General features: G+C 39.8%; 2 protein-coding genes across 3 annotated transcripts in view; one reads left to right on the forward strand and one right to left on the reverse strand.

Annotated features, from left to right (window-relative positions):
• Window positions 1-26: 26 nt before the first annotated feature.
• On the forward strand, window positions 27-24,553 carry LOC143033927 (DNA-directed RNA polymerase II subunit RPB4-like). Of its 2 annotated transcripts, XM_076199587.1 has the most exons (4): window positions 64-308; window positions 21,808-21,911; window positions 21,997-22,169; window positions 24,386-24,553. In XM_076199587.1, exons 1-4 carry the CDS (start codon window positions 242-244, stop codon window positions 24,462-24,464), a joined length of 423 nt encoding a protein of 140 aa, XP_076055702.1. In that variant the 5' UTR covers window positions 64-241; the 3' UTR covers window positions 24,465-24,553. The 2 variants fall into 2 exon arrangements, with proteins under 2 accessions (XP_076055701.1, XP_076055702.1); XM_076199586.1 differs by lacking the exons at window positions 21,808-21,911; window positions 21,997-22,169; window positions 24,386-24,553 and adding an exon at window positions 13,769-20,451 and having other exon boundaries at window positions 27-308.
• Window positions 20,588-26,398, reverse strand: part of NitFhit (ntrilase and fragile histidine triad fusion protein NitFhit) — a 43,943-nt gene continuing 38,132 nt past the window's right edge. Inside the window, exon 15 of the mRNA XM_076199569.1 lies at window positions 20,588-20,603. The gene's annotated coding sequence lies outside the window, so the exon portion shown is untranslated. The remainder of the gene's footprint in view (window positions 20,604-26,398) is intronic.

Genomic DNA, 26,398 nt, shown 5'->3' on the forward strand with positions numbered 1-26,398 from the left:
TTAAACATATCAATACTACTTCTCTAATTATCGACATAATTTGTAAAACGATTACAAAACATTCCTTTAGTATTTGGAACATTTATATTTTAAATAAGTCATGTTGGAAGCGTGGAAGGCCATTAAAGTGGCTACAATTATATAAGATATCAGTGTCTAGCTATTATCTTCGTTATTCAAAATATAACATGTCCTCACCAACTCGCGAACGCGTACTAGTAAACAAATCAGCGAGTCAGCAATGGCACAAGCGGCAGCCGCACAAGAGGTGGTAGAAGAAGATGCCACAGATTTACAGTTTCCAAAAGGTACAATTTTATCATATGACATTGTGTAATTTGTACTACAATTTATTTAGATTTAATACGCACCTATTTTAATTGTTGTGGTCAGGAAACATCGTGAAATTGTTGAATCAGATTGATCATTGTAATTGTTGTTCGCTTACGCCTTACCTGACTTTCATGCATCTTTTTCATAAAGTCTTAACCATGAAATCTGCAAAGCATTTAATAAATTAATCCTTGGTAAATAAAATATGTTGCTCCAAATCCCATCTTTGCCGCTGTCCATAGTAAACCTGCCACGGAGAGAGGTATGAAAATCACACCAAAAGCCCATGTGAAAAGCCTGGGCATTCACTTAAGTGATGATGCCACTTTCCAACACCACATCATGCACTCAGTAAATAGAGCAAGAGGGATGGCCAGCTGGGTCCTAAGGACCTTCTCCTCAAGAGAGGTTCAAGTGATGCTTACCCTCTGGAAGTCGCTTATCCAACCGATACTGGACTATTGTTAATTGTAGCCAACTCTGGTCACCACACAAACGCGGAGACATCCAGATGCTTGAAGCTGTCCAACGGAACTACACCAGGTGCATCAAAGGGATGCAAGATCTCAACTATTGGGATCGCCTGGGAGCACTAGGCCTATACTCTCAACAGAGGAGGAGAGAAAGATACAGGGCCATTTACACATGGAAAATCCTTGAGGGACTTGTTCCGGACCCCACGCCCTCTACAATCAAGCCATACCACAGTATAAGGCATGGGCGTAAATGTGAGAGACAAACTCTCCCATCAAGAGCCCCGGTGAGGATTAAGACCCTACTGGCAACCAGCCTAGGCCATGAGGGTCCAAAAATCTTCAACGCCCTCCCAAAGGAGGTGAGAGAGAAAACTAAATGCTCGGTGGACAGCTTCAAACATGCACTGGACAGGTTCCTGCGGAAGGTGCCAGACGAGCCTCCAGTGCCAGGCTACACTGCCATAAGTAGGTTCTCTCAAAACACACTACCAGACCAACTGACCCTCGCAAGTAAGGACAACAGGACTGGCAGCAGCGGTAGTCCACTACGGCTGTGAGGATCGACCTCAGAACTTCACTAAGTAAACTAAGTAAGTAAACTAAGTAAACGGTCGCCGGGTTGGTCCATCGGTCACATTGTATGATAATCATAATGATTGTCATTTTGGTTACCACCTACCTAAAATAAAAAATAAGAAAAATAAAAAAATAATTAGAAAATGAAATCAAGCACGTCTCACCGAGATGTAGAGAAATAAGAAGTAGGTTTCTTGTGATCTCTAACAACCCTTACTTAAAGTAAATACTATACTTATACTAATACTGTCTTAAGGTAAATTTACCAAGTTAGTCTACTTGGTTTACTTGGAGAAGTTCCGAGGTCTATCCTCACAGCCGTAGTGGTCTACCACTGCTGCCAGTCCTGCTGTCCTTCCTCATAAGGGCCTGTTATGGTCTGTTATTGTGTTTGATGACAACCTACTGATGGCGGTGTAGCCTGGAACTGGGGGCTTGTCTGGCACCTTCCATAGAAACCTGTCCAGTACATGCTTGAAGCTGTCCACCAAGCAGTTGGTTCTCTCTCACTTCTTTTGAGAGAGTGTTGAAAGTTTTTGGACCCTTGTGACCTAGGCTGGATGCCAGGAAGCTCTTAACCCTCTCTGGGGCTCTTGGTGGGAGCGTTTGTCTCTCACACTTACTTACTTGGTGTTGTGCTGAGGTTGATCCCTCACAGTCACGGTGATCCGCCGCTGAATCTGGTTTTGGCGTCCCTGGTTAGTAGGTCCACTTGATCCGGGATGGAGTTTGAGGCTGCCCGACAGATGGCTGTATAGCCTGGTACCGGTGGTTTGTCAGGTAAGGACATCAAGTACCTGTCCAGGCCAGCCTTAAATGTGTCCACCGTCCAGCCTGTTATGCCTCTTACTCATTTAGGGAGTGCATTGAAGATTTTTGGCCCTTCATGCCCCAAGCTGGCAGCAAGTAGAGTCTTGATTCGCTCTGGGGCTCTGGTTGGAAGGGTTCTTCTTTTGCACTTGCGCCCTGTTCATTTATTGTATTGTGGTTGAAGTGTAGAGGAGTTTGTGGGGGTCTGGTACTTGATTTTCCAGAACTTGTGAAGCAGGATGCCGTGGTCGACCTTGTCAAAGGCCTTGGCGAAGTTGCACACCTATGTGATATAGCATTAGAAAATTAAATATTAATTTTGTAAATTATAATACATGAATGTAATGTGCAATTTTCATGGTGGAAATAAATAACAAAACAAACCTTGCTACAAGCAAATCTACTAACAAACAAAACTGCTAGGATATGGTCCAGATGCCATGTTGTCGTCTGTCTACTCTTAGACAATGGCTTTCACATTGTGGACCAGGTGTTCTCTAACTCCAGGTGATGTTAATAAGTAGGTACGCATGAATCTACGGGAGACACCACCATCATGGCATTCAGCGCATGAGCAGGATTTTCAAATTTTCTTGCTGTTCTGCAAATGTGCGCCTAGTTCTTAAAAAAAAGATTAATAAAAAATAAATGCAAATTTGGTTATTAGCCATGGCAAATAATTTTTTTGAGTGGAAATCTAAAGGTAAGGCATCTGTATATGAATATTTTAATGTGATATTCATGTTTTTTTTAGCCTATTTTCTCCCAGAAATGAGGAACTTTAAGATCATCAGTAATGCAACACCTGTGCTTTGAAGCTGGACATGCCTGTTTGATATATTGATATTCTCCGATACTTTGTCTTGATTGTTTACATATGACATGTCAGAGATACTACTACTAGTAGTATTAGTAGAGGGTGTTGTTCACAAATAATACTTACGTTGTTATGGTATGATATTGGACAGGCTATGCTATGCCTATTACATAGCCGACTATGGCTATGCTAGCAAGTATATGCAATAAATATTAATAATTTGGTCAGTATTCCATGTCATAGACTATGTCCATGTATTTGGTCCATGAAATCATCAAAAGCAGGTTGGTATTTGACAGCCTTCCCATCTTTGATTCTCTTCCACCTTTCTTTATTGACTGTATGAAAATCATTTCTTAGGCATGTTTCAGAAATGTAAGTCAAATCATCCTGATATATGATGCTAAGACAATCTCAGATGTTTTTCCAAGACAAATGTGGATCCTTCTGTTTCTGCTTTTGTCCACAATGGTGACTCAATTGGGCAACAACTTCACAAACAACTCGCTTGGTTAACTGTTCTGGATTCAGTGACTTCAGCTACTCCAGAAAACCAGCAGAATCTTCTGCCCAATTGATAGGGCCCTTGACCATTTCTTGCAGCTCTTCATGACTTGAAGCCATCTGAAAAATATCGGTTTCCTAGTGGCAAAACCTGATAATCCAAAATGCATTTTTCAGCAGCTAAAGTTGCTTATTTCCAGAAAGAACAAGCTAAAAAAAAATCTGCTATCACATTAAAACAAGCATATATAGGTGCCTTAGACCTTACCTTTAGACTGCCTCTCAATACACTAACCAGTCTACTGCAGCTATCCTAAGACCTAACTTAAATTTACATTGAAATCAGTGAAATATTTTTTACACCAATTTACTGACATACATATACCAAAGGCTTTTTCCCCCTTACTCAGGGGGTAGTAAAAAAGAAAGAGGCATAGAAACCACTCCCACGCATTCCATCCCCTACATATTCCACTCCCCTCCACCCTCCACCCTCCTCCCTCCCTCCCTCTCATCTTGGCACCTCCTGGATGACGGGTCATCCCTGCATCCTGTCCACTGCCCTGGGTCAGAAGCAGTGTCGCAAGACACAGCACATCCACAGCAAGGCTGCTTCATTAATTTGGCAACCCCCCCTCTTCATCCCCTCATGCAGAAAAGGAGAAGACGGGGAGAAATCCCTTCAGCTGCGTCAAAATATTTCTCATATATACTTCCTTGCCCCCCCCCATCCCACACCCACTCCCCCTCATGCATCACAGCATCATCCATACACAACCCTTCTCCATTCACCCCTATCTTTTGTCCTCTCCCATCCTTCCTCAACAGACATTCCTCTCTTTTGTAATGCCCCTTTTACCCCATCCCTCCATCTCATCCTAGAACACCCCCTCATATTCACTCCTTCCACCTCTGCCTTCCACACCTCTTTTACTAATCTTTCTTCACTCATTCTTTCCATATGTCCAAACCATCCTAATACTCTTTCATCAACCCTATCTCCCAACTCTCTTTCCACCCTTGTTCTCCTCCTCACTTCCTTATTTCTCACTCTATCTAGCCTAGTAACCCCTATCATACTTCTCGGACATTTCATCTCAAATACATTCAAACTCTTTCTCTCTTCCTCTCTTATGTTCCATGTTTCTGCACTGTACAGTGCTGTCAGCACAATCACTCCTTATAACCTCCTTAGCATCCATTCCCTGATTTCTATTTCTCATTACACTTTTTAATCCAAGGCATTTACTTGCTTCTCTCAATCTACATTCTACCTCCACCCCCCACTCCTCCCTTTCCTGCCACATTCGCACCCAAGTATCTAAAACTATCCACTTCCTCCAGTCTCTCTCCCTTAATGCTCACTTCCAGCCTGCTGTCCCTCTCTCCCCTTGTAAATCTCATCATCTTACTTTTGCCCACATTTAGCTTCAACTTCCTTCATTCACACATCTTCTCAAACTCTTTCACTAACTTCCTCAATCCCTCCTCTGATCCTGTTACAAGCGCAGTGTCGTCAGTAAACAACAACTGGCTTATTTCCCACTTTTCTCCATTTTCTTTAACCATCTCCAATTCCCGACCCACTACCCTTGCACTCACCTCTCGCACCACCCCATCCATGTATAGATTGAACAGCCAGGGCAACATAACACATCCCTGACGAAGTCCCACCTTCACCTCAAACCATTCACTCTCCATTTCTAATCCTAACACAAGCTCTACTTACTTCTTACTACAGCTCCCAGTAGTTGTTGTTGTTGTCGTTCCCTAGACTGTCTGTCCGAGCAGTCCCGTCTCCCCAAGGAAGGCCACAGCCGAAACTGGGTTTTCCCACAAATCCTTTATAGGTATGGGGTTAGTAGTAGGCGTTATGCCTGTCAGTGGTCCCAGCATGTTCCTCCTTCCGGCTCTATCATGGAAGGCCCCTTCCTTCCTCAAAGTTTCGATGTTGGGCAAGTCGTATCTTCTGAGGGCTTCTTCAACATTTTCTTTCCATCTCTTTCTTGGTCTTCCTCTTGGCCTTCTTCCATCCGGCATCCTCTTGCTATTCTTTCTTCATCCATTCTTTCTAAATGTCCTAACCATCTTGACTGGGCAGCATCTATTTTGCATAGCATAGAACAGACGCTAATGCTTTTCCTTATATCTTCGTTATTTAGTTTATCTCTCCAAGCCTTTCCAACTGTGGCTCTTAATGGTCTCATTTCTGCTGCCTGAATCCTGCTTATGTCTATTTTTGTCATTACCCAACTTTCTGAACCATGTGTTAGGGTAGTAGTCAAAACAGTATTGAAAATAATCCTTTTCACTTCTAAAGGTACATGTTTTTTCTTTAGTATTGGCCAGAGAGTTCCAACATTTGCACTAAATTTATTTATTCTTTCTGAAATATCCGTCTTATTTCCACCCTCCTTAGTGACTACACTTCCAAGATATTTGAAGATGCTTGTATTTTTTACACAAGTTCTACTACTCTTGTAAAAACTCTTGACTGCTCTTAACAGCTTTCCTCCTATCCTATATATCTGCAATACCTCCCACAGTGCCTTCCTGTCTACCCTGTTGTAAGCCTTTTCCAAATCCATAAAAGCCCAAAATACATCCTTACCTTTTCCTATAGCTTTCTCACATATCTGTCTTACCACAAAAATCTGATCTACACAACCCCTACCTGTCCTAAACCCACACTGTTCCTCACCAATTACTCCCTCCATTCCTCTCCTAATTCTCTCAATCAAGACCCTTCCATAAACCTTCCCAACTACACTCAACAAGCTGATCCCTCTGAAACTACTACACTCACACTTGTCTCCTTTTCCCTTGTAAAGCGGAACTATACAGGCACTCCTCCAGTCCTCCGGCATTCTACCCTCTCTTAAACAAACATTAAATAACCTCACCAGCCAATCCACCATAACTATACCTCCTTTCTTCAGACATTCTGCATGGCATCCATCCAACCCAGGTACCTGCTCTCATCATCTTAACAGCTGCTTTCACTTCATCTTTCCCTATTTCTCCTCCATTTTCCTCACTCATCACTCTCATTTTCTTAGTGCTTCCCACTGCAACTACCTTTCAAAGGAGTTATTTTGTTTGATCATGTCATCTATAATCATGTTAATTGGGCCAGTGGTTTGGATTTCATGGATGATTATCTCTAAATTGACAATAGTTGCTATGGCAACATGATGGATGTTAGTAAGAATAGTATTAAAGGAAGGTCCTACATTCTTTTTGACATGCTCAGGTAGTATGTTGACCCATAAAACCTGCAAATGCCAAGTTGCATGTCAATTGGGTCAGCAGTTTGGATTTTATGGATTTATCGCTAAATTGACAATAGTTGCCATGACATGATAGATGTAAGAATAGTGTAAAAGGAAGGTCCTACATTGTTTTTTACATGCTCAGGTGATTTGTAAACCCATAAAACCTTCACCTGCCAAGTTGCATGTCAATTGGGCCAGCTGTTTGGATTTTATGGATGAATCCCTAAATTGATAACTTAATTGTTGCCATGAAAATGCAAATTTGGTATGATGCAGATATCCCGCATTATTTTTGGCATGCCCACATGATTTGCTGACCCATAAAACCCATGCATTCCAAATTTTATTAAAATTGGACCAGTGGTTTAGAGTTCATGTGTATTTCTTTACCAAAGTCTTTACAAATTACCCTTAATTCTCACACCTTGTTATGGTAAAGTCTAGCCAAAAATTCAGAATAGAGAAAAAAATCTTATCTTCCATATTTTTCAGGCTATTTAAAAAAAAAAAAAAAAAAACTATTTCTAATGAAATGGTCTTTCATGTGCAACAATAATTTAAGGGTTAAACCGAATTTGAAAATTTTGTGCTTGTACCTATAATAAGTGCTGTTACAAAGACAATAGGGCTTCCTTGGACTTTATGAGAGAACCCAGGGTTCTGCTATCATCTGTTAATTGCCTGCGGTACAATAATAATCAGGCCATCAGCATCCATGACGACGACTTGGATTATCTTTAGAATTTGAGGTACCAAATTACTAAATATAGGTCAGGTTACATAGGTTAGTTAGGATAGAATAGACAAATTTATCATCCAATGTTTCTTCGACCTCGGCATCTATCAAAAGAAACATGGCGTATCATTCAACTGCCACAAATTTGTTCATTAGTAAATCTGTTTCAGCAACTTTTCGTTATTGATTTCCACCAAGAAAATCGTATATTATGTTGATGTATTATAATTTACATAATTTTCTATTGCTAGCAAAGATGTGCACTTATAAAAAATTACCATTGGTCCTAAGACTGGTTGTCAATCACAAGTGTATTAATAGCATAGTGTAGGGTCAACTTAGCCCATCACTAAGTTGGCCCACCACGACTAACTCCACTTGTTTGTTTTACTTATTTTATTATTATTATATATTTTTTTTCTCTCTTTTTTTTTTTTTTTTGTATTTATTTATTATTATAATTTTTTCTTTAAGTGCATGTGTAGGTTAGGTTAGAGTAGACAAATTTATCATACTTTATTTTCTTCAACTTCTGCATCTATCAAAACAAAGATGGTGTCTCAAGCAGCCAATGGACTGAGCTGGCCAGCAAGCGACAGCACAGTCACTTCATTTAGGGAGTGCATTTGAGAATCTGTAAACCTGATGGAAAACCAATTGCCTTGCAGCCATCCTCTTGATATTGTTTGTATTGAAGAACTGAGTATAGCTATGAATTTGTTTGAACACATTGCATGGTGTTGTTGTCTGACCTACCTTCCATGGAGTGTTTGAAGAGGTACCCTTACCTGGGTTGTGAAAGTATTTTAAGTAATTAGGGTAAATAGGAAAACTTATACCAATGAAATCCTATCTCTTTATTTATCCTTCTGTCATATCTAATTTTGAAATTGTTTATGCTACTATACCTGTTCTTTCCTTTTCTTTATTCTTTCTTTTCTTTTTGAAATATTTATTTTTCCATGAAATTTATATTGAATATAAAATTTTGCTGTCTGTTTGATCTCCATAAACGCTATTCAGGAAGGTGACACTGTCGTAAGCTGCAGGGCAGTTATATGGGTATCACTTGCTAAAAATAACAATGTTGATCTATCATAGAAAGTTTTAAAAATTATTTGACTGAAAAGAACTGAGCATAATGTGAATTTCAAATTTTGGAAAAAATATTATACAGCAGTGAGAGAAAAGTTGGAGATGAAATAGGAAACCATATCTAAGAAGTGTAATATTAACAAAATGTGGAGGAGACTAACACTGTGTGTATTTGTTACCACATAGGTTTCACATGATAGGAATTTAGGCATAAGGTGCAACTTGGATGAATCCCAAGAGAAATGAATCAAGCAAGTAAAGAGAAGAGGAAAAATTATGTGACACTCCTCTCCAGTCTGACTTTTCATTTCTCATTACTGTGCTGTGTCTTGCAACACTGCTTTTGACCCAGGGCAGTGGACAAGGTGCAGGGATGACCCGTCATCCAAGAGGTGCTAAGATAAGAGGGAGGGTGGAGGGGTGTGGAGTGCATTCAGGGATGGAATGGGTGGGAATGATTTTATACCTTTTCCTTTTTGGCTACCTCCCTTGTAAGGGGGAAAAAGGCTTGGTATATGTATGTATTACTGTTTTTATATGTGTATCCCTTGGAAAGTTTTCTTACCCAGTTCAGTGTATTCCCTCTAAGGACTATGTTTTTCAACTTCAAAATTAGTCTTTTGTGAGGAACTTTATCAGATGCCTTTTCCTTCTAAATCCAAAATGGTTGTCAGCCAATATTCCTTTCTCCTATTGATTTATAGATAATTTATCTTCTACGCAATCAAACATTTTGGCCATTGTATTGGTCAAGACACTTGTTGAATATTTAGCAATACTTCTGTGTTTCCTCCTTTTAATATTGGTACCACATTTGTAGATTTCCAGTCCAATGGCACCTTCCCCTCTTCCAGTGAATATGCTACCAATTGATGTTCTGTAACCATTATTCTCTATACACTCCTCCCTCGATTTACGAACTAGTTACGTTCTTGAAAAACCATTTGTATATCGAATATACTTAAATCGGGCACTTTTTCCCATATAAACACATTATATTATGCGAGATAGGTTCTTACAAACAAATTTCATGTCCCTACAAAGTCATCACAACATTAAATATGCATAATCTTGAATACTGTTATCTGCTAATTACATACAGACACATAAAATATTAATATGCAAAGTAGATAATAATGCTTAGGAGGCACAATGTCAATTGAAATAATGCTAATAATCCACGATTAACCAAGATCGAGTGAGTAGACCGAGCAGTACACGGCTTTGTTTTGAAAACAAAAACAAAATGGGCGGTTGGTTCTTTCTCAGTACATACATATCTACAACCACTCCTCGTTTAATGACGACAATTGGGACCAGCGCGCCGTCGTTAACCGGATTGGTCGTTAAGCGAAAGTGTATACATATGTGAGAGAAATACGCTAATGGCAGCGACATCAAACCGATCATTTTTATGACAGTTGCATGCGGGGCTCGAACCTGCTGTACTCGGCTATCCGTAAATTACCTGTACGGCGCCCTAGACCACTACACCACAGAGACTATAAAATCCTTGAAACCTGGAATCGAACTGATTCCCGAGGGAAGGAAGATCACTTATTACGGCGATCGGGTTCGAGCCCCGCATGCAACTGTCATAAAAATTATCGGTTTGATATCGCTGCCATTAGCGTATTTCTCTCATAGTTACAATGGCGATAAGCGTGAAAGGGGTTCGTCCCGGTCCTTACCCCACACCACTGGTGGGCTGGTCCTTGAGTAATACAGGAATTCGGATCGCCGTAATAAGTGATCTTCCTTCCCTCAGGAATCAGTTCGATTCAGGGTTTCAAGGATTTTATAGTCTCTGTGGTGTAGTGGTCTAGGGCGCCGTACAGGTAATTTACGGATAGCCGAGTACAGCGGGTTCGAGCCCCACATGCAACTGTCATAAAAATTATCGGTTTGATGTCGCTGCCATTAGCGTATTTCTCTCATAGTTACAATGGCGATAAGCGTGAAAGGGGTTCGTCCCAGTCCTTACCCCACACCACTGGTGGGCTGGTCCTTGAGTAATATAGGAATTCGGATCGCCGTAATAATTGATCTTCCTTCCCTCGGGAATCAGTTCGATTCCAGGTTTCAAGGATTTTATAGTCTCTGTGGTGTAGTGGTCTTGGGCGCCGTACAGGTAATTTACAGATAGCCGAGTACAGCGGGTTCGAGCCCCGCATGCAACTGTCATAAAAATTATCGGTATACATATATGTACATGTACTGTATGTACAATGTCCAGCAATACATGTATCTTTATTTTCGTGTATTTCCCTCTTTTATACAGTATATTAAAGCTTTAATTACTGTTTATTTATGATGGTTATGTTCCCGAAATTACCGTATATGACCAAATCCACATATGCTGACATTCCATATTGAATACCGGGGTATTTTTTTAGTTTCGACCATGGGCGCAATATAGCAATAGAAAATTAATTATTAATTTTGTAAATTAAAATGTATCAACGTAATATGCAATTTTGTGGGCGGAAATGAAAGTAAAAAATACCATGCTACAAGAAAATATTCGAATGAACGAAGTCGGTAGCATAGGATCGGGACACCATCTTGTCATCTGCCAACGTCTCTCACGACGACAACAACGAGGACGAGCCGGATGACGTTTAATTTGCAGGTAAAGATTTATCAAACACAGGTTAGGTTAGTTTAGTTTAGGTTAGGCGAATTTATCATCCTTTCATTTCCTCGACATCGGCATCTATCATAACAAACATGGTGTACCATTCGTCCGACATGACTTCGTTACTTACGAAATTTGTTTTAGCACCTTTTTTTATTTCCGCTCACAAAATTGCATATTACATTGATACATTATAATTTACAAAATTAATAATTAATTTTCTATTGCTATATTGCGCCCATGGTTGAAACTAAAAATTTACCACTACTGGTATATATTGTACCCCAGGTAGTTTTTCCAGCTTGCAGGATGGTAATGTAGACCTAAGCTTCAGAACACTTTACCTCACAGCTAATATCCGCCGTACAAGTTCATGTATAACATCATACAAATTTGCCTCAGCCAACTTAATTATCATACACGACGTCGTAACTTCTTGAGATTTATGTTAAACGAATATTGGTTTGTCATAAAGCCAGTCGTTACTCTGAGTTGTCGTTAACGGAGTAGGTCGTTAAACGAGGAGTGGATGTATTTTCACTTTTATTTTTTATTTTTTTCCTGGACATATGGCAGTTTTTTATGATGTAAAAATAATTTTCTTTTTTGATATTTATGATTTAAAAATGCAGTAATTTTTTTCAACAGGATTTTATTTATTATGGCAAATTTTAGTTCGTATTTCGATATTTGGGACAAAAAAAAATTTGTTCGTTATAGCGAAAATTCGTTTATGGAGCGTTCTTTAAATAGAGGGAAGAGTGTACAGTGTGTGTTTTTACCTAATTGTAGTACAGTACAGGTAGTCGTCGACTTACGACCTATGCGACTTACGACTGATCGACTTACGACTGATCGACTTTACGATCACGAGATAGTGCAATAATATTTAACATTTAATAGAGTAATAGAATTGCAATGTTATGCCTGGCAGTGCAGTACAATTACTTTGCACGCCGCGAGACGCGAGTACGATATTTTTGGCAGGTTACCTGCAGCGTCAGGTTCCCTCTCATTCAGGAGCATGTGGTATTTCTGACTTCATTCATGACAAGGATTATATCTTTAAATTTTTTGTGCTTCAAACCCCCATGAAGATATCTAAAAGAAAATTATCTTTCGATATTTCCAAGCCTGCCAAGAAACAAAGAAAGGTTATTGATCTTGACACGAAAATGAAAGTGATAAAACATTATGAAGGAGGGAAGAAAGTTAATGTGATAGCACGTGAACTTCAGTTATCACATTCTACAGTGTCGATAATTTTAAAAGACAAAGAGAGGATCTCAATTTTGCCTTGGATTTTATATTTTAATATGTTTTGCAATTAATAAAATGTATCGGTAAAACTTTTTTATGCCTAGTCTGTTGTCGATAACAATATGTTCGGTACAGCATTTTGTATTTTTATGTTTTGCAATATTTTCGGTACAGTACGTAAACGAAAAGAATGTTTTGAAATATTTTTTTTCCTAATTTTGCCTTGCATTATGTATTTTTATGTTTTGCAATTAATAAAATGTAACAATAAACTTTGTTTAAGCATAGTCTGTTGTCGATAACAATATTTTCGGTACAGTACGTAAACGAAAAGAATGTGTTTTGAGATAATTTTTTTCCTAATTTTGCCTTGCATTTAGTATTTTTAATATTTTGCAATTAATAAGATGTAAACTATACAGTACAATGATTTTAATTTAACCAACAAAAAGTATTTGTAGGTCAAAGATGACAGGACTTTATTCAGTGCGTAGGCCTAGGCTACGTTTCCTAACGACAATTATAAAAAGAATAATGAATATTAAACAACATAGCTCAAAGATGATAAGATTTTATTCAGTATGCATACGTTTCCTAAAGAAAGTCTGATGATAGAATAATAAAAATGTTAAAAAATACAGTATTAAATATCATAGGTCAAAGATGATAGGATTTTATTCAGTATGCTACGTTTCTCAAAGAAAATCAGATAAACTTGTAAAAAAGGTTTAAAAAATACTATACAACATAGTTCAAAGATGCTAAAATTATTTCAGTATGCTAAATATAATATAGAATATACATGTATACAGTAAAAAAAATAATATTTAAAGGGTAATATAAACTATATATATATAAAGTCCGACTTGCGTCCAGATCGACTTACGACCTGTTTGTCGGAACCGAACTCGGTCGTAAGTCGACGACTACCTGTATAAGGAAAGGAGCAACATGTGTAGATTCTTCCATAAGTTTGATCAAGAAAGTTTGAAATAAAACTTTTTGCCAGGTGTATTTGCATTGCAGTGTAGCTACTTAGGTTAGCTTTAAGAATAATTTGTCCATTATGTTAATGGTAGAAGGCAAATACTAGAATGTTAAATATACTTGTGATTAGACTACCTCTATTCAGGTAAAGGGAACTATTCAAGACTAGCTTAAAAATGTATACTATAATAATTAGTAATATATTGAGATGCATTCCTTAGCTTTTGTAGTTCTCTGAAGTTCCCTTTACCTGTTTTACAGGGCTGGAGATGGATTCAGTGTCAATGAAGGGTGGAGGATTTGCAGACCCTCTTCAGAATGCCACTTTTAGTTGCCATGTCTGCTGTAGAACAGTTAAGGAACCTTACATAGAATGTGCACAGTGTTCTTCATCTTCAGGGAAGAAAGTGGTATTATGTTTACAATGTTTTGCGAGTGGTGCAGAAAGAAGTACACATCGCAGTAATCATTCCTATGCTGTAGTGAAAAATGATTTTGCCTTACTTGAAAATTCTTGGAAAGCAAATGATGAATTAAAACTTTTAGATGCAATATTACAATGTGGATTTGGAAATTGGCAAGATGTTAGTTACAGAGTGGAAGGGAAAACGGAGGAAGAGTGTAGAAATCACTATATCAAATACTATGTGGAAAAGCCATTGGATAATACAGTGTGTTTCAGAGATAGAGATGCTTCAAACATTGTTCATCCACAGCCTATAACTTTTGTTAGTGGATTAGATGATCCATCACGGCCTACACCTAGAACAAACACTAGTCGTGACATGGCAGGATACAATGCTGCAAGAGGAGATTTTGATGTTGAATACTGTCAGGATGCAGAACAAGATATCAAAGACCTTGACTTAAAGCTCTTTGAAGATGACGGTGACATTTCCCTTGGTAAACAACTGCAGTTAGCTATGATTGACATTTACCGCAGGAAACTAGGAGAAAGATTTATGAGAAAAAGGTTAGTCAGAGAACATGGACTTGTAGCAATTAACAGAACTGCATCTGCCCTAGGTAAGCATCGTTCTGTCTTACCATCTGCATTTGTTGATATCTTGCCAAAATTACATCAGCTTTTCACTTCGCAGGAATTAGAAATGCTCGTTGAGGGGTTATCAACAGAAAGTGAATTGAAAATACATATAAATGATCTACAAGAGTATCGAAGAAATGGACTTGCTCAGCAAAGTCATATAACACTCTTTGAAATGTTACGCAAAAGGCATGAGACATATAACAAGGAAAAGCGTAATTTGGTGGTTTCACAAGGCATTGGAGGTAATAAAAAATGGGATGTTCTGGATAAATCTACAACATCTGTAGGTCTTATAGTTCCAACATCTGCTAGGAGGACATCATTCCCACTAAATATTGTAGGAAAACCAGGTTATGAAAAGCTAACAAATAAAGAAAAGACTGTGGCATCTGAACTTCGACTGTATCCAGAAGACTTCTTAAGATTCAAAGCTATTTTCATTGATGAGTGTATGAAGCAAAATGGACTGAGACTTGCGTATGCAAGAACACTTCTTAAGATTGATGTAAATAAGATACGCAAACTCTATGATCATCTTATACAGGAAGGGTTGATATTTGCTCCATTAAAAGCTTGAAATGCTCAACTTCATCCATAATCTAGTGATATTCTTTGTTTACAGTTGTATTGACAGTAAATATAATATTGTATTTTTACAAAATGACACTTTTTATATTTATTTATTTGCAGGATGCATGCTATTTATAAACTATTTTTTCCTCAGCCTTCCCCACTTTTTCTTCATCTCTTTCTCTCTCTCTTTCCTTTCCTAACCATTCCCTACTCCATCCTCCCTCTCCCTTCCTTGCATCACAGTGTCTATGTAGCCATTCTCCACCCCTATCTCATGGCTTTTCCCTTCCTTGCTCAACAGATGTTCCCCTCTTGCCCAAAGCCCCTTTCTCCCCCATCCATCCATCTCATCCTTGGTGTTCCCCAGAAGTTCTCTCCATCCACTTCTGCCCTCCACACCTCTTTTACTGCCCTAGCTGCCATCTCTTTTTCCACCCCTGCTGTCCTCTTCACCTCATTATTTCTCACTCTATCCATCCTTGTAACCCCTACCATGAGTTATAAATAAATATGCATAATTTCATTAGACCTTCAAGTTTGTGTTTAGATTAGTTTTTGAGTCCATTAAAAAAAATCTTTAACTTCTCCACCTGGGCAGTGTTTAAGTCATTTCTATTTTCCTGATCTTCTGAACCTAACCAGCTGTCTTATAGATATATACAGTGGGTTCATTAGTTCTTGCCATGTAAGTTCCACAATTCTTTAGTCCAATGTGAAACCTAAAATACCCCAGTAAGGCCCATATGTCCATAGAGAGGGGGTGGCTAAATCAAAGCACAAATTTACATCATACATTTGACCACCCTTCCACTCTCAGGACCTTTGGAAATGAAGGACTACCCTGTCCCAAACACACTGCTTAGGGTAAAGGCATTGCAGCAACCAAATTGAAATGCAAAGTGTATTTCATAGTTCTGTAATATTGTAATACCTATGCTGTCTGGGGCCGTGACATGTGCTGCTGCAGAGAGAAGAAACTTGTTTCAGGGAAAGGAAATACCATTTTTATGGCTCAAAATGTATATCCTGGGTCTTTTATATAAAATTAATCTGGAAGGCTGTTTACTCTGAGGCCATAGACTATCAGTACTTGTACTTAATACATACATATACCAAAGGCTTTTTCCCCCTACACAGGGGGTAGCCAAAAAGAAAAAGGCATAGAAACCACTCCCACCCATTCCATTTCCTATATATTCCACTCCCCTCCACCCTTCCTCCCTCTTATCTTGGTACCCCCTGGATGACAGGTCATCCCTGCATCCTGTCCACTGCCCTGGGTCAGAAGCAGTGTCACAAGACACAGCACATCCACAGCAAGGCCACTTCATAAATTCAGTGCCCCCCCCCCCCCCTCTCCATCCCCCCATGCAGAAAAGGACAAGACTGGGAGAAATCCCTTTGGGCTGTGTCAAATTTTTTCCCATACATACTTCCTCACCCCCCATCCCCCACCCACTCCCCCTCATGCATCACAGCATCATCTATACGCAACCCCTCTCCACCCCTATCTTCTGTCCTCTCCCGTCCTTCCTTCACAGACATTCCTCTCTTTTGTAATGCCCCTTTCATCCCATCCATCCATCTCATCCTAGGATGCCCCCTCATATTCACTCCTTCCACCTCTGCCTTCCACACTTCTTTTACTAATCTTTCTTCACTCATTCTTTCCATGTGTCCAAACCATCCTAATACTCTTTCATCAACCCTATCTCCCAACTCCCTTTCCACCCCTGTTCTCCTCCTCACCTCCTCATTTCTCACTCTATCTAGCCTAGTAACCCCTATTATCCTTCTCAGACATTTAATCTCAAACACATTCAAACTCCTCTCTTCCTCTCTCATGTTCCATGTTTCTGCCCCGTACAGTACTGTTGGTACAATCACTCCTTCATATAACCTCCTCTTAGCATCCATTCCCAGGTGTCTATTTCTCATTACACTAAAGGCATTTACTCACTTCTCTCAATCTACATTCTACCTCCACCCCCACTCCTCCCTTTCCTGCCACATTCACACCCAAGTATCTAAAAATATCCACTTCCTCCAGTCTTTCACCCTTAATGCTCACTTCCAGCCTGCTGTCCCTCTTTCCCCTTGTACATCTCATCACCTTACTTTTGCCCACAATTATCTTCAGCTTCCTTCTTTCACACACCTTCTCAAACTCTGTCACTAACTTCCTCAATCCCTCCTTTGATCCTGCCACAAGCGCAGTGTCGTCAGCATCATCTCCAACCCCTGACCCACTACCTTTGCATTCACCTCTCGCACCACCCCATCTATGTAAAGATTGAACAGCCAGGGCGACATAATACATCCCTGACAAAGTCCCACCTTTACCTCAAACCATTCACTCTCTCCATTTCTAATCCTAACACAATCTCTACTAATCTCTTAAAAACTCATGACTGCTCTTAACAGCTTTCCTCCTATCTCATATATCTGCAGTACCTCCCACAGTGCCTTCCTGTCTACCCTGTTGTAAGCCTTTTCCAGATCCATAAAAGCCCAATAAACATCCTTACCTTTTCCTATAGTTTTCTCACATATCTGTCTTACCACAAAAATCTGATCTACACAACCCCTACCTGTCCTAAACCCACACTGTTCCTCACCAATTACTCCCTCTGTTCCTTTCCTAATCCTCAATCAAAACCCTTCCATAAGCCTTCCCAACTCCGCTCAACAAGCTTATCCCTCTGAAACTACTACACTCACACTTGTCCCCCTTTCCCTTGTAAATCAGAACTATACAGGCACTCCTCCAGTCCTCCAGCACTCTACCCTCTCTTAAACAAACATTAAATAACCTCACCAGCCAGTCTACCATAACTGTACCTCCTTTCTTCAGACATTCTGCATGGCATTAATGCAACCCAGGTGCCTTACCTGCTCTCATCATCTTAACAGCTGCATTCACTTCATCCTTCCCTATTTCTCCATTTTCCTCACTCATCACTCTCATTTTCTTAGTGCTTCCCACTGCAACTATCTTTCCCTCCCTATCCTCCTTCACATTTAGCAACTCCCTAAAATACTCTGCCCACCTTCCTCTCACTGCCTTCTCTTCCATTATCATCTCTCCATCTGCACCTTTTACCTTTTCTTTTCTATTTGATTTACCTCCTCTTTCTCTTTTAATTTCCTTCCAAAACATTTTTATTATTCAAAAATTTGTCATACTCTTACCCCATTTCACATCTGCTCTCCTCTTTGCTTCCTTTATCTTATGCTTAACTTCCCTTCTCTTTACTTTGTACCTCTCATATGATTCCCTCGTCCTAATTTGTAGCCAATCTATGAATGCCTGCTTCCTCTCTTCTACACCTTTCTTTGCTTCCTCATCCCACCACTCATTACCCTTCCTTCGATTTCCTCCCACCCTCCTTGTTCCACACACCATCTTTGCACACCTTTTGACTCCCTCCTTGAACCATCACCATTCCTCCTCCACTCCTAGTTCTACTCTATCATTTACTCCCCCCCACTCCTCTTTTAGCTCCTTCTTATACTCATTCTTCTTCTTCTTTTTCTTTTTAAGCAGTTCACTCTAAGTACCTCCCTACCTTCTGCCCTTTTCCTCTTTCTCCACCTATTCTCCACTCTCATTTTACCTTCCACCAGAAAATGATCTGATATTCCCCCACTCTCTCCCCTTAGAACATGTACATCCTTAACTCTTCCTACCAAGATAAGTGTGAGTACTGGTGACAGTAACTAAGTCCTGTATGGCTTACTAGTATCACCTTTGCACACTGAAAACTCCTACTATGCTCGTCAACAATTTCCATTTTGTATATGTTATTTTTCACAATATAAAATTTTTGTACAATATATATTGTCATCACAAATACAGTATTTGTCTTTATATTTCCTGCCTGCTAAAGGAAGGGAAGTCCTTATACTAGTCAGTTATGTATGTAGGGTCATGCAGCCAGGAATGGGGAAGTGAAGGTAAACTAGTGAGGGAAGAAAGTAAATGTCTTGAATTGAAAAGTGTCAAGTGGGTTAGGCATCCGAAGATAGATCCAAAGAGGTTAAATAAAAAGGTGGCTGTGCCTACAACACTGTATGGGGCAGATGCTTGGAATTTAAGGCAGCAGAAGGTTGAAATTTAAATGTGTTTCAAAAGTATATTGGGGTTACAAGGATGGATGGAATGAGAAATGAGGTGGAGAGCAAGGGTGGAAAGGGAACTGGCTAATGTAAAAAAAATGGGATGGTTTGAACACATGGAAAGAATAAGTGAAGAAAGACGAAAAAGAGTGTGGAAGAAGGAGATGAAGTAAACTTGAGTGGAAGACCAAGAATGAGAAAGATGAATCGGGTGTAAAATGGGCTTTGGGTATAAGAGGAGTGTCTGTCGAGCAGGGAAGAATTGAGGCAAGAGATAGGAGTGGACAATAAATTGACACAGCCCGAAGGGATTTCTCCTATTTTCATGTGAGGGTGAATAGGGAGGGTTATCATGTAAATGAAGCAGTGGGGGTAAACCATCTTAGCCTGTAACCTATTGTGGATGTCCTGTATCTAGGTGCATTGCTTTTCATCCAGGCATCGGGTAGGAGGCAATGGTGGCACATTCATCCACAAGGACATATGAAAAAATGAAAAAATGTAAATGAATGGGAGAGGGATGGGTTGGGGTGTGTGCATGCCTTGGCTGGCTTCCTCCCTTATAAGCAGAAAGAAGCCTTTAGGTGCATATATATATAAATATGTAGATATAAATTTATATTAAATTATACCAGTAATTTTTTGTGAAGCTTTCAAAAACGAGTGGCAGTTAGGAATGTCTTTATATTAGAGTAGTCATCGAATGGAGCTTTATTGATTGACAGCATTTTATAATAAAAATATATGATGACGAATGCAGTATTTTGTGATATTTTTAATGTATATGGTACTTTTATTTCATAAAATACATAGTAATATTGTATATTATGTACAGATGACTCAAAACACATTTTTTAAGTTTTCTTGTCAAATTGGAGGTGGATTTTTTTTCTATGTAGTACACAATAAAATATGTTTCAAGAAAAGATATGTTTGATAATCCTTCTGCATAAAGGTAAACTTGAGTGAATTAAACTGGGGTTGAAATATGTTGTTAATTACTTAGAGATTCAATCAACAAATAGAAGACACAGTAAAGCACCTATTATCCAGATATGTCTTGGTCAAGCAATGTCAGGATAATGGATTTTTCTTATTGTGTAAATAAATCTAAGAACAATAGTAGAAATTAACATGATTTAATTCTCATTATTAATTAGTATGTTGTGTGTGTATATATGTATATATAACTTGCTGGCCCTTCTTTCTGCCTATTGCTCCTTCAAACAGCCTCTTACTACTAAAAAGTCTCCACATCTTCCTTTTTCCTGTCATCTCATGGTTTTTGTGTGTATGGGGTGCAGTTGGCACCACCATGTTCCCTTGTGTGCTGTGGGTGGCAGCTATGTTTGTCTCCTGCAAAGAGTCAAGGAAAAGGGGGGTTTGGAAAAATATTCCTCCTAGAATAATTAAGTCATTGATGTGCATGGATATTGGATGGATAAGAACAAGAGGGAGGAGATTGGTAATATATTCATGAAGGAAGATAGATGAGTTAGCAATGAGTGAAGAGGAACTGAAAGGGAAAGATAAGTTTGGAAGTGTGGTGTGGTGAGAGAGTGATGGAGAGAATGGTACTGTATTTTTAGTATTTTGTAGAACATAATCTGCACCTCTGTCCTCATGGACATTATTACACCAAAGAGGTGGAGTCATACAAGATGGTAAAAGAAATTCAAGGAGGGCAGTAGAAGATAAAAGTGATCAGTGTTCTTTTTTTTTTTTTTGCGTGGAGTTTAGTCTTCAATCATTAAAGAATGTTGCATGACTGGTCTCTAGGAACATTACTGAGTCCCCAAGATATTGACTGCATAAAACATGCAGTCAGTACCCCCATTCACACAGATGTTGTGATGTATATGTAGGTGATTGAATGGAAGTATCAATGAGGATGATATGGGTGAAAATGAGATTGGGTAGAGAGATATAGTTGTTTGTAGGTGCATATAGCCCTGGTAATAAGAAAAGTGAGAATAATAGTTTTCTTTCTGTATACCATGGGCTTCTTCCCTCTTATAAGGGGGGTAGCCAAGTTAAAGGCACACACCCAGTCAACTCCCATCCACCACCTTTGTTTCCCTCCCATCTTAGCTTTTCGTAAATGAAGGGTGATCCCTGTCACTTGCCCATTGCCTGAAGGGATTTTCTCCCAGTCTTTTCTCTTTTCTATGTTGAGCAAGGAAGGGGGAGTGGTTATGTGTGGACAATATTTTGACACAGCCTTAAGGGATTTCTCCCCATCTTCTCTAATTTCCACATGAGACAGAGAAAGGGACATTGCTGTGTAAGTAAAGCAGCCTTGCTGTATCTTGCTGCATTGCTTCTGTCCCAGGCAGTGGGCAGGAGACAGGAAATAAATAAACAAGAATAATTTTGAAATTATTTCAATGAATGTGTGGAGGGATCTGGAAGGAATGTGAATGTAAAAGTGTTGGGTCATCTAAATACTGGGATAGATGAGTCAGTGTATGAGTGAACAATATGTAATCCAGCCTGCAGGCATGATAGTAATCATGATCTTGCTGTCTCAGTGCTGATTGAAGAATTTTATTTCTTGCAGAGTTTGAGAATGCGGAGACTCTTCTCATATCGGAAGTCCACATGTTACTGGAGCATCGTAAGCAGACCAATGAAAATTCAGAGGAAGAACAGGAACTTAATGAGGTACAAATCACTTTTATTTCATTTATTTGCATTTTCTTCTTCCATAACTTTTAACTTGTTAATTTGATTTTCCTTTTAACTGCAGAGGTTCATGAAGACCTTAAACTACTGTGAGAGATTTTCGAAGTTTAAGAATCGGCCAACTATCAAAGCAATCCGTGAACTACTGCTTCAGAGAAGGTTACACAAATTTGAGTTGGCAGCTCTGGCCAATCTTTGTCCAGAAACCCCAGAGGAAGCCAAGGCACTCATTCCAAGGTATAGTGTGCAAGGATTTAAGTCTTCACTAGGAAGATTAATACACCAGTCCCTCCACAAATGAGTGCATCCTTGTAAATTTGCATATAAAGTGAACACTATTTCTTGAGAAAAACAGGGCCACACTGCACACACCACCACACATGACCTAAGTAACTATGAAGTAGTGACTTGATAGAAACAGGTTCATCACTTCCACACTGTGCCACAACAGCTAATGGTCAGGGTGTTAACAGATGAAAATGTGCATGGTTGACAGTTGAAGAAGAATGTAACAACTAAGGTGATGATATGTTCCATGAGACGAGTGTGCCAGGATTAACTGGCAGTATTGCAAGGGAATGAATAAAATTATATTTTTACATAATTTAAATACATACATATACCAAGGCTTTTTCCCCCTTACAAGGGAGGTAGCCAAAAAGGAAAAGGCATAAAATCATTCCCACCCATTCCAACCCTGAATACACTCCACACCCCTCCACCCTCCCTCTTATCTTAGCACCTCCTGGATGACGGGTCATCCCTGCACCTTGTCCACTGCCCTGGGTCAGAAGCAGTGTCGCAAGACACAGCACATCCACAGCAAGGCCGCTTCATTAAATTGGCGACCCCCCCTCTCTGTCCCCCCATGCATAAAAGGAGAAGATGGGGAGAAATCCCTTCGGGCTGCGTCGAATTTTGCTCACACTACTTCACCCCCCATCCCCCTGCCCATTCCACCTCATGCATCACAACATCATCCATATACAACCATTCGCCATTCACCCGTCTTCTGTCCTCTCCCGTCCTTCCTCAACAGACATTCCCCTCTTCCCCACAGCCCCCTTCACCCCATCCATCCACCTCATCCTAGGACCTCCCCTCATGTTCACTCCCTCCACATCTGCCTTCAATACCTCTTTTACCAGTCTTTCTTCACTCATTCTTTCCTTGTGTCCAAACCATCCTAATACTCTTTCATCAACCCTATCTCCCAACTCCCTTTCCACCCCCGTTCTTCTCCTCACCTCCTCATTTCTCACTCTATCTAGCCTAGTAACCCCCATCATACTTCTCAGACACCTCATCTCAAACACATTCAAACTCCTTCTCTCTTCCTCTCTTATGTTCCATGTTTGTGCCCCATACAGTGCTGTTGGCACAATCACTCCTTCATACAGTCTCCTCTTCGCATCCATTCCCAAATGTCTATTCCTCATTACACTCTTCAATCCACCAAGGCATTTACTCGCTTCTCTCAATCTACATTCTACCTCCACCTTCACTCCACCTTTTCCTGCCACATTTGCACCCAAGTATCTAAAACTATCCACTTCCTCCAGTCGCTCTCCCTTAATGCTCACTTCCAGTCTACTGCCACTTTCACCCCTTGTACATCTCATCACCTTACTTTTACCCACATTTATCTTTAGCTTTCTTCTATCACATACTCTCCCAAACTCTGTCACCAACTTCCTCAGTCCCTCCTCCGATCCTGCCACAAGCGCAGTGTCATCAGCAAACAACAGCTGGCTCACCTCCCACTTTTCTCCATTTTCTTTAACCATCTCCAATCCCTGACCCACTACCCTTGCATTTACCTCTCGCACTACCCCATCCATGTATAAGTTGAACAGCCAGGGCGACATAACGCATCCTTGATGAAGTCCCACCTTTACCTCGAACCACTCACTCTCTCCATTTCTAATCCTGACACAAGCTCTGCTACTCTCATAAAAACTCTTCACAACTCCTAGAAGCTTTCCTCCTATCCCATATATCTGCATAACCTCCCACAGTGCCTTTCTGTCTACCCTATCGTAAGCCTTTTCCAGATCCATAAAAGCCCAATAAACATCCTTCCCCTTTCCTATAGCTTTCTCACATATTTGTCTTACCACAAGGATCTGATCTACACAACCTCTACTCGTCCTAAAAAGATCAACTGTAAGCTCTACTGTATAATTATAACCCCTCCCCTCTCGTCTAAGGTGGCTAGGCATGAGAGAGGAAAGTCTCACCCATGCCAGTCTCTTTACAGTTGATCATTTTACTTCTTTCCATTTAAGTTATGCAAAAATGACACCTTATTTATTTCATAGCAATACTGCACTTCTCATGAAACACTGTTTTTGCTAGTCTTTCCTCATTCATTCTTTCCATATGCCCAAACCATCCCATTTGAGCATTTATTTAATATCTGCTCAATGATTTTATGTTTTTCTTTTTTTCAGTTTGGAGGGACGGTTTGAAGATGAAGAATTGAGAGTGCTATTGGAGGATATGGCAACTCAGAGGAGCTTTCAATATTAACATCAAAAGTTTTTTCATTTCTCCATATAAGTTTTCATTTACTATTAATATCATTTTAAGTAAGGATATTTAATAAAGTTCACTCAAGATTTTTATTCTATTTTAGCCTCATGATACACAAAATGAATAAATTTAAGTCTACATGTAAAAAAAGATCTCTCCACTGAGATTTGTCCTAAATTTGGTACACCTTTTTGAAAAATCTTCAATGGAAAAAATAGATTTTGATCAATTTATATTCTTAATGTGTTTGGGGTGCCTGTAGTGGATGAAAAATGGAAAATACGTGATTGACATATTCTGTAAGGGGTATAACTAGGTGACACATTTTCTGAAAAAACTGATACACATGGATATACATAGAAATGTGACAGTAGAGATTTTTGATAAAGTGGAAGATAAACCAGTTGTTGCTTGCTGATAACATTGCGCTTGTAGCAGGATCAGAAGAGGGATTGAGGAAGTTAGTGACAGAGTTTGGGAAGGTGTGTGAAAGAAGGAAGTTGAAGATTAATGTGGGTAAAAGTAAGGTGATGAGATGTATAAGGGGAAAAAGTGGCAGCAGACTGGAAGTGAGCATTAAGGGAGAGAGACTGGAGGAAGTGGGTAGTTTTAGATACTTGGATATCGCCCACCCCAATGTGACACTGAAAATTTCAGAAAAGGGATAGAAAAGATAGACCTCTTACTAGATAGTCTGCAAACACCAATGCCTGACATCATTCTGTGTGGGGATTTTAATCTACCATTTATACAATGGCCAGAAGGTACCATATCAGGAAGAACAACAGAGGACCAAGCCCAAGCCAAACTCCTGCTGGACCTAGCTGACAGGGCATTTCTCACACAGATGATAACCAAGCCAACAAGGATAAATAATATCCTCGACCTTTTCTTCACCAATAACCAGGGCATTCTCAGCAACTACCATGTAGAAGAAACAACGCTCACTGACCACAACCTCATCACGGTGAACACCACTTACATGAAAACAGGGAAAGTACAAAGTAAACCAACCCCATCGGAGGATACTCACCTTGGACACTTCAACTTCCACAGCGACTCCATAAAGTGGGAAGAGGGAAATGCTAGCCTTGGCAAAGTAAACTGGGACCAGATCATGGAAGGGGGCAGTCCAGATGACACGTTCCAGGCCCTAATAAAAACTTACTAGAAATCTGCAATAACCACATCCCACTAAAACGAAACAGAAGACCTCAACAAAACACCATACCGAGAGACAGAAGAATCCTGATGAGGAAAAGAAGGTCCTTAACTAAACAACTGAATAAAAGTAAAAGAGAGGAAAATGAGTGCCGAATCAGGACCAAAATAGCTGAAGTTGAACAACAAATAAGAATATCCCATGAAGCACAAAGGAGAAACGATGAAAATCGGGCGATAACGAACATTAAACACAACCCGAAATACTTCTACAGCTATTGCAAGAGGTACATAAAGACAAAAACCCAGATTGGCCCCCTAAAAACAGACAAGGGAACACTAACAAAAGATCCGGAAGAAACATGTGAAGTGTTGAGGCAACAGTACAACAATGTATTCAGTACACCAAGAGCGTCCAAAGTTGTCAGCAACCCAGCAGCATTCTTTGAAACGAAAAACCCCCAGTCACCACAGCTCACCGACATACTGTTCACAAAGAACGACATGAAGAACAGCATAAAAGAGCTAAAATCAAACTCGGCCGCTGGACCAGACGGAGTACCAGCCATCATGCTCCTAAAATGCAAAGAAACCCTTGCGCAACCCATAAGTTTGTTATGGAGATCCTCCCTAGACAAAGGAGTGGTCCCGGCACTCCTCAAAAAAGCCACTATAAGCCCCATCTACAAAGGAGGGGACAGGAGCCTCCCACAAAATTACAGACCAGTGGCACTTACATCTCATATCACCAAAGTGTTTGAGAAATGTGT

Source organism: Oratosquilla oratoria, chromosome 16 (genome assembly GCF_046742065.1).
Source record: "Oratosquilla oratoria isolate Oo_2021 chromosome 16, ASM4674206v1, whole genome shotgun sequence".
NCBI lineage: Eukaryota > Metazoa > Arthropoda > Malacostraca > Stomatopoda > Squillidae > Oratosquilla > Oratosquilla oratoria.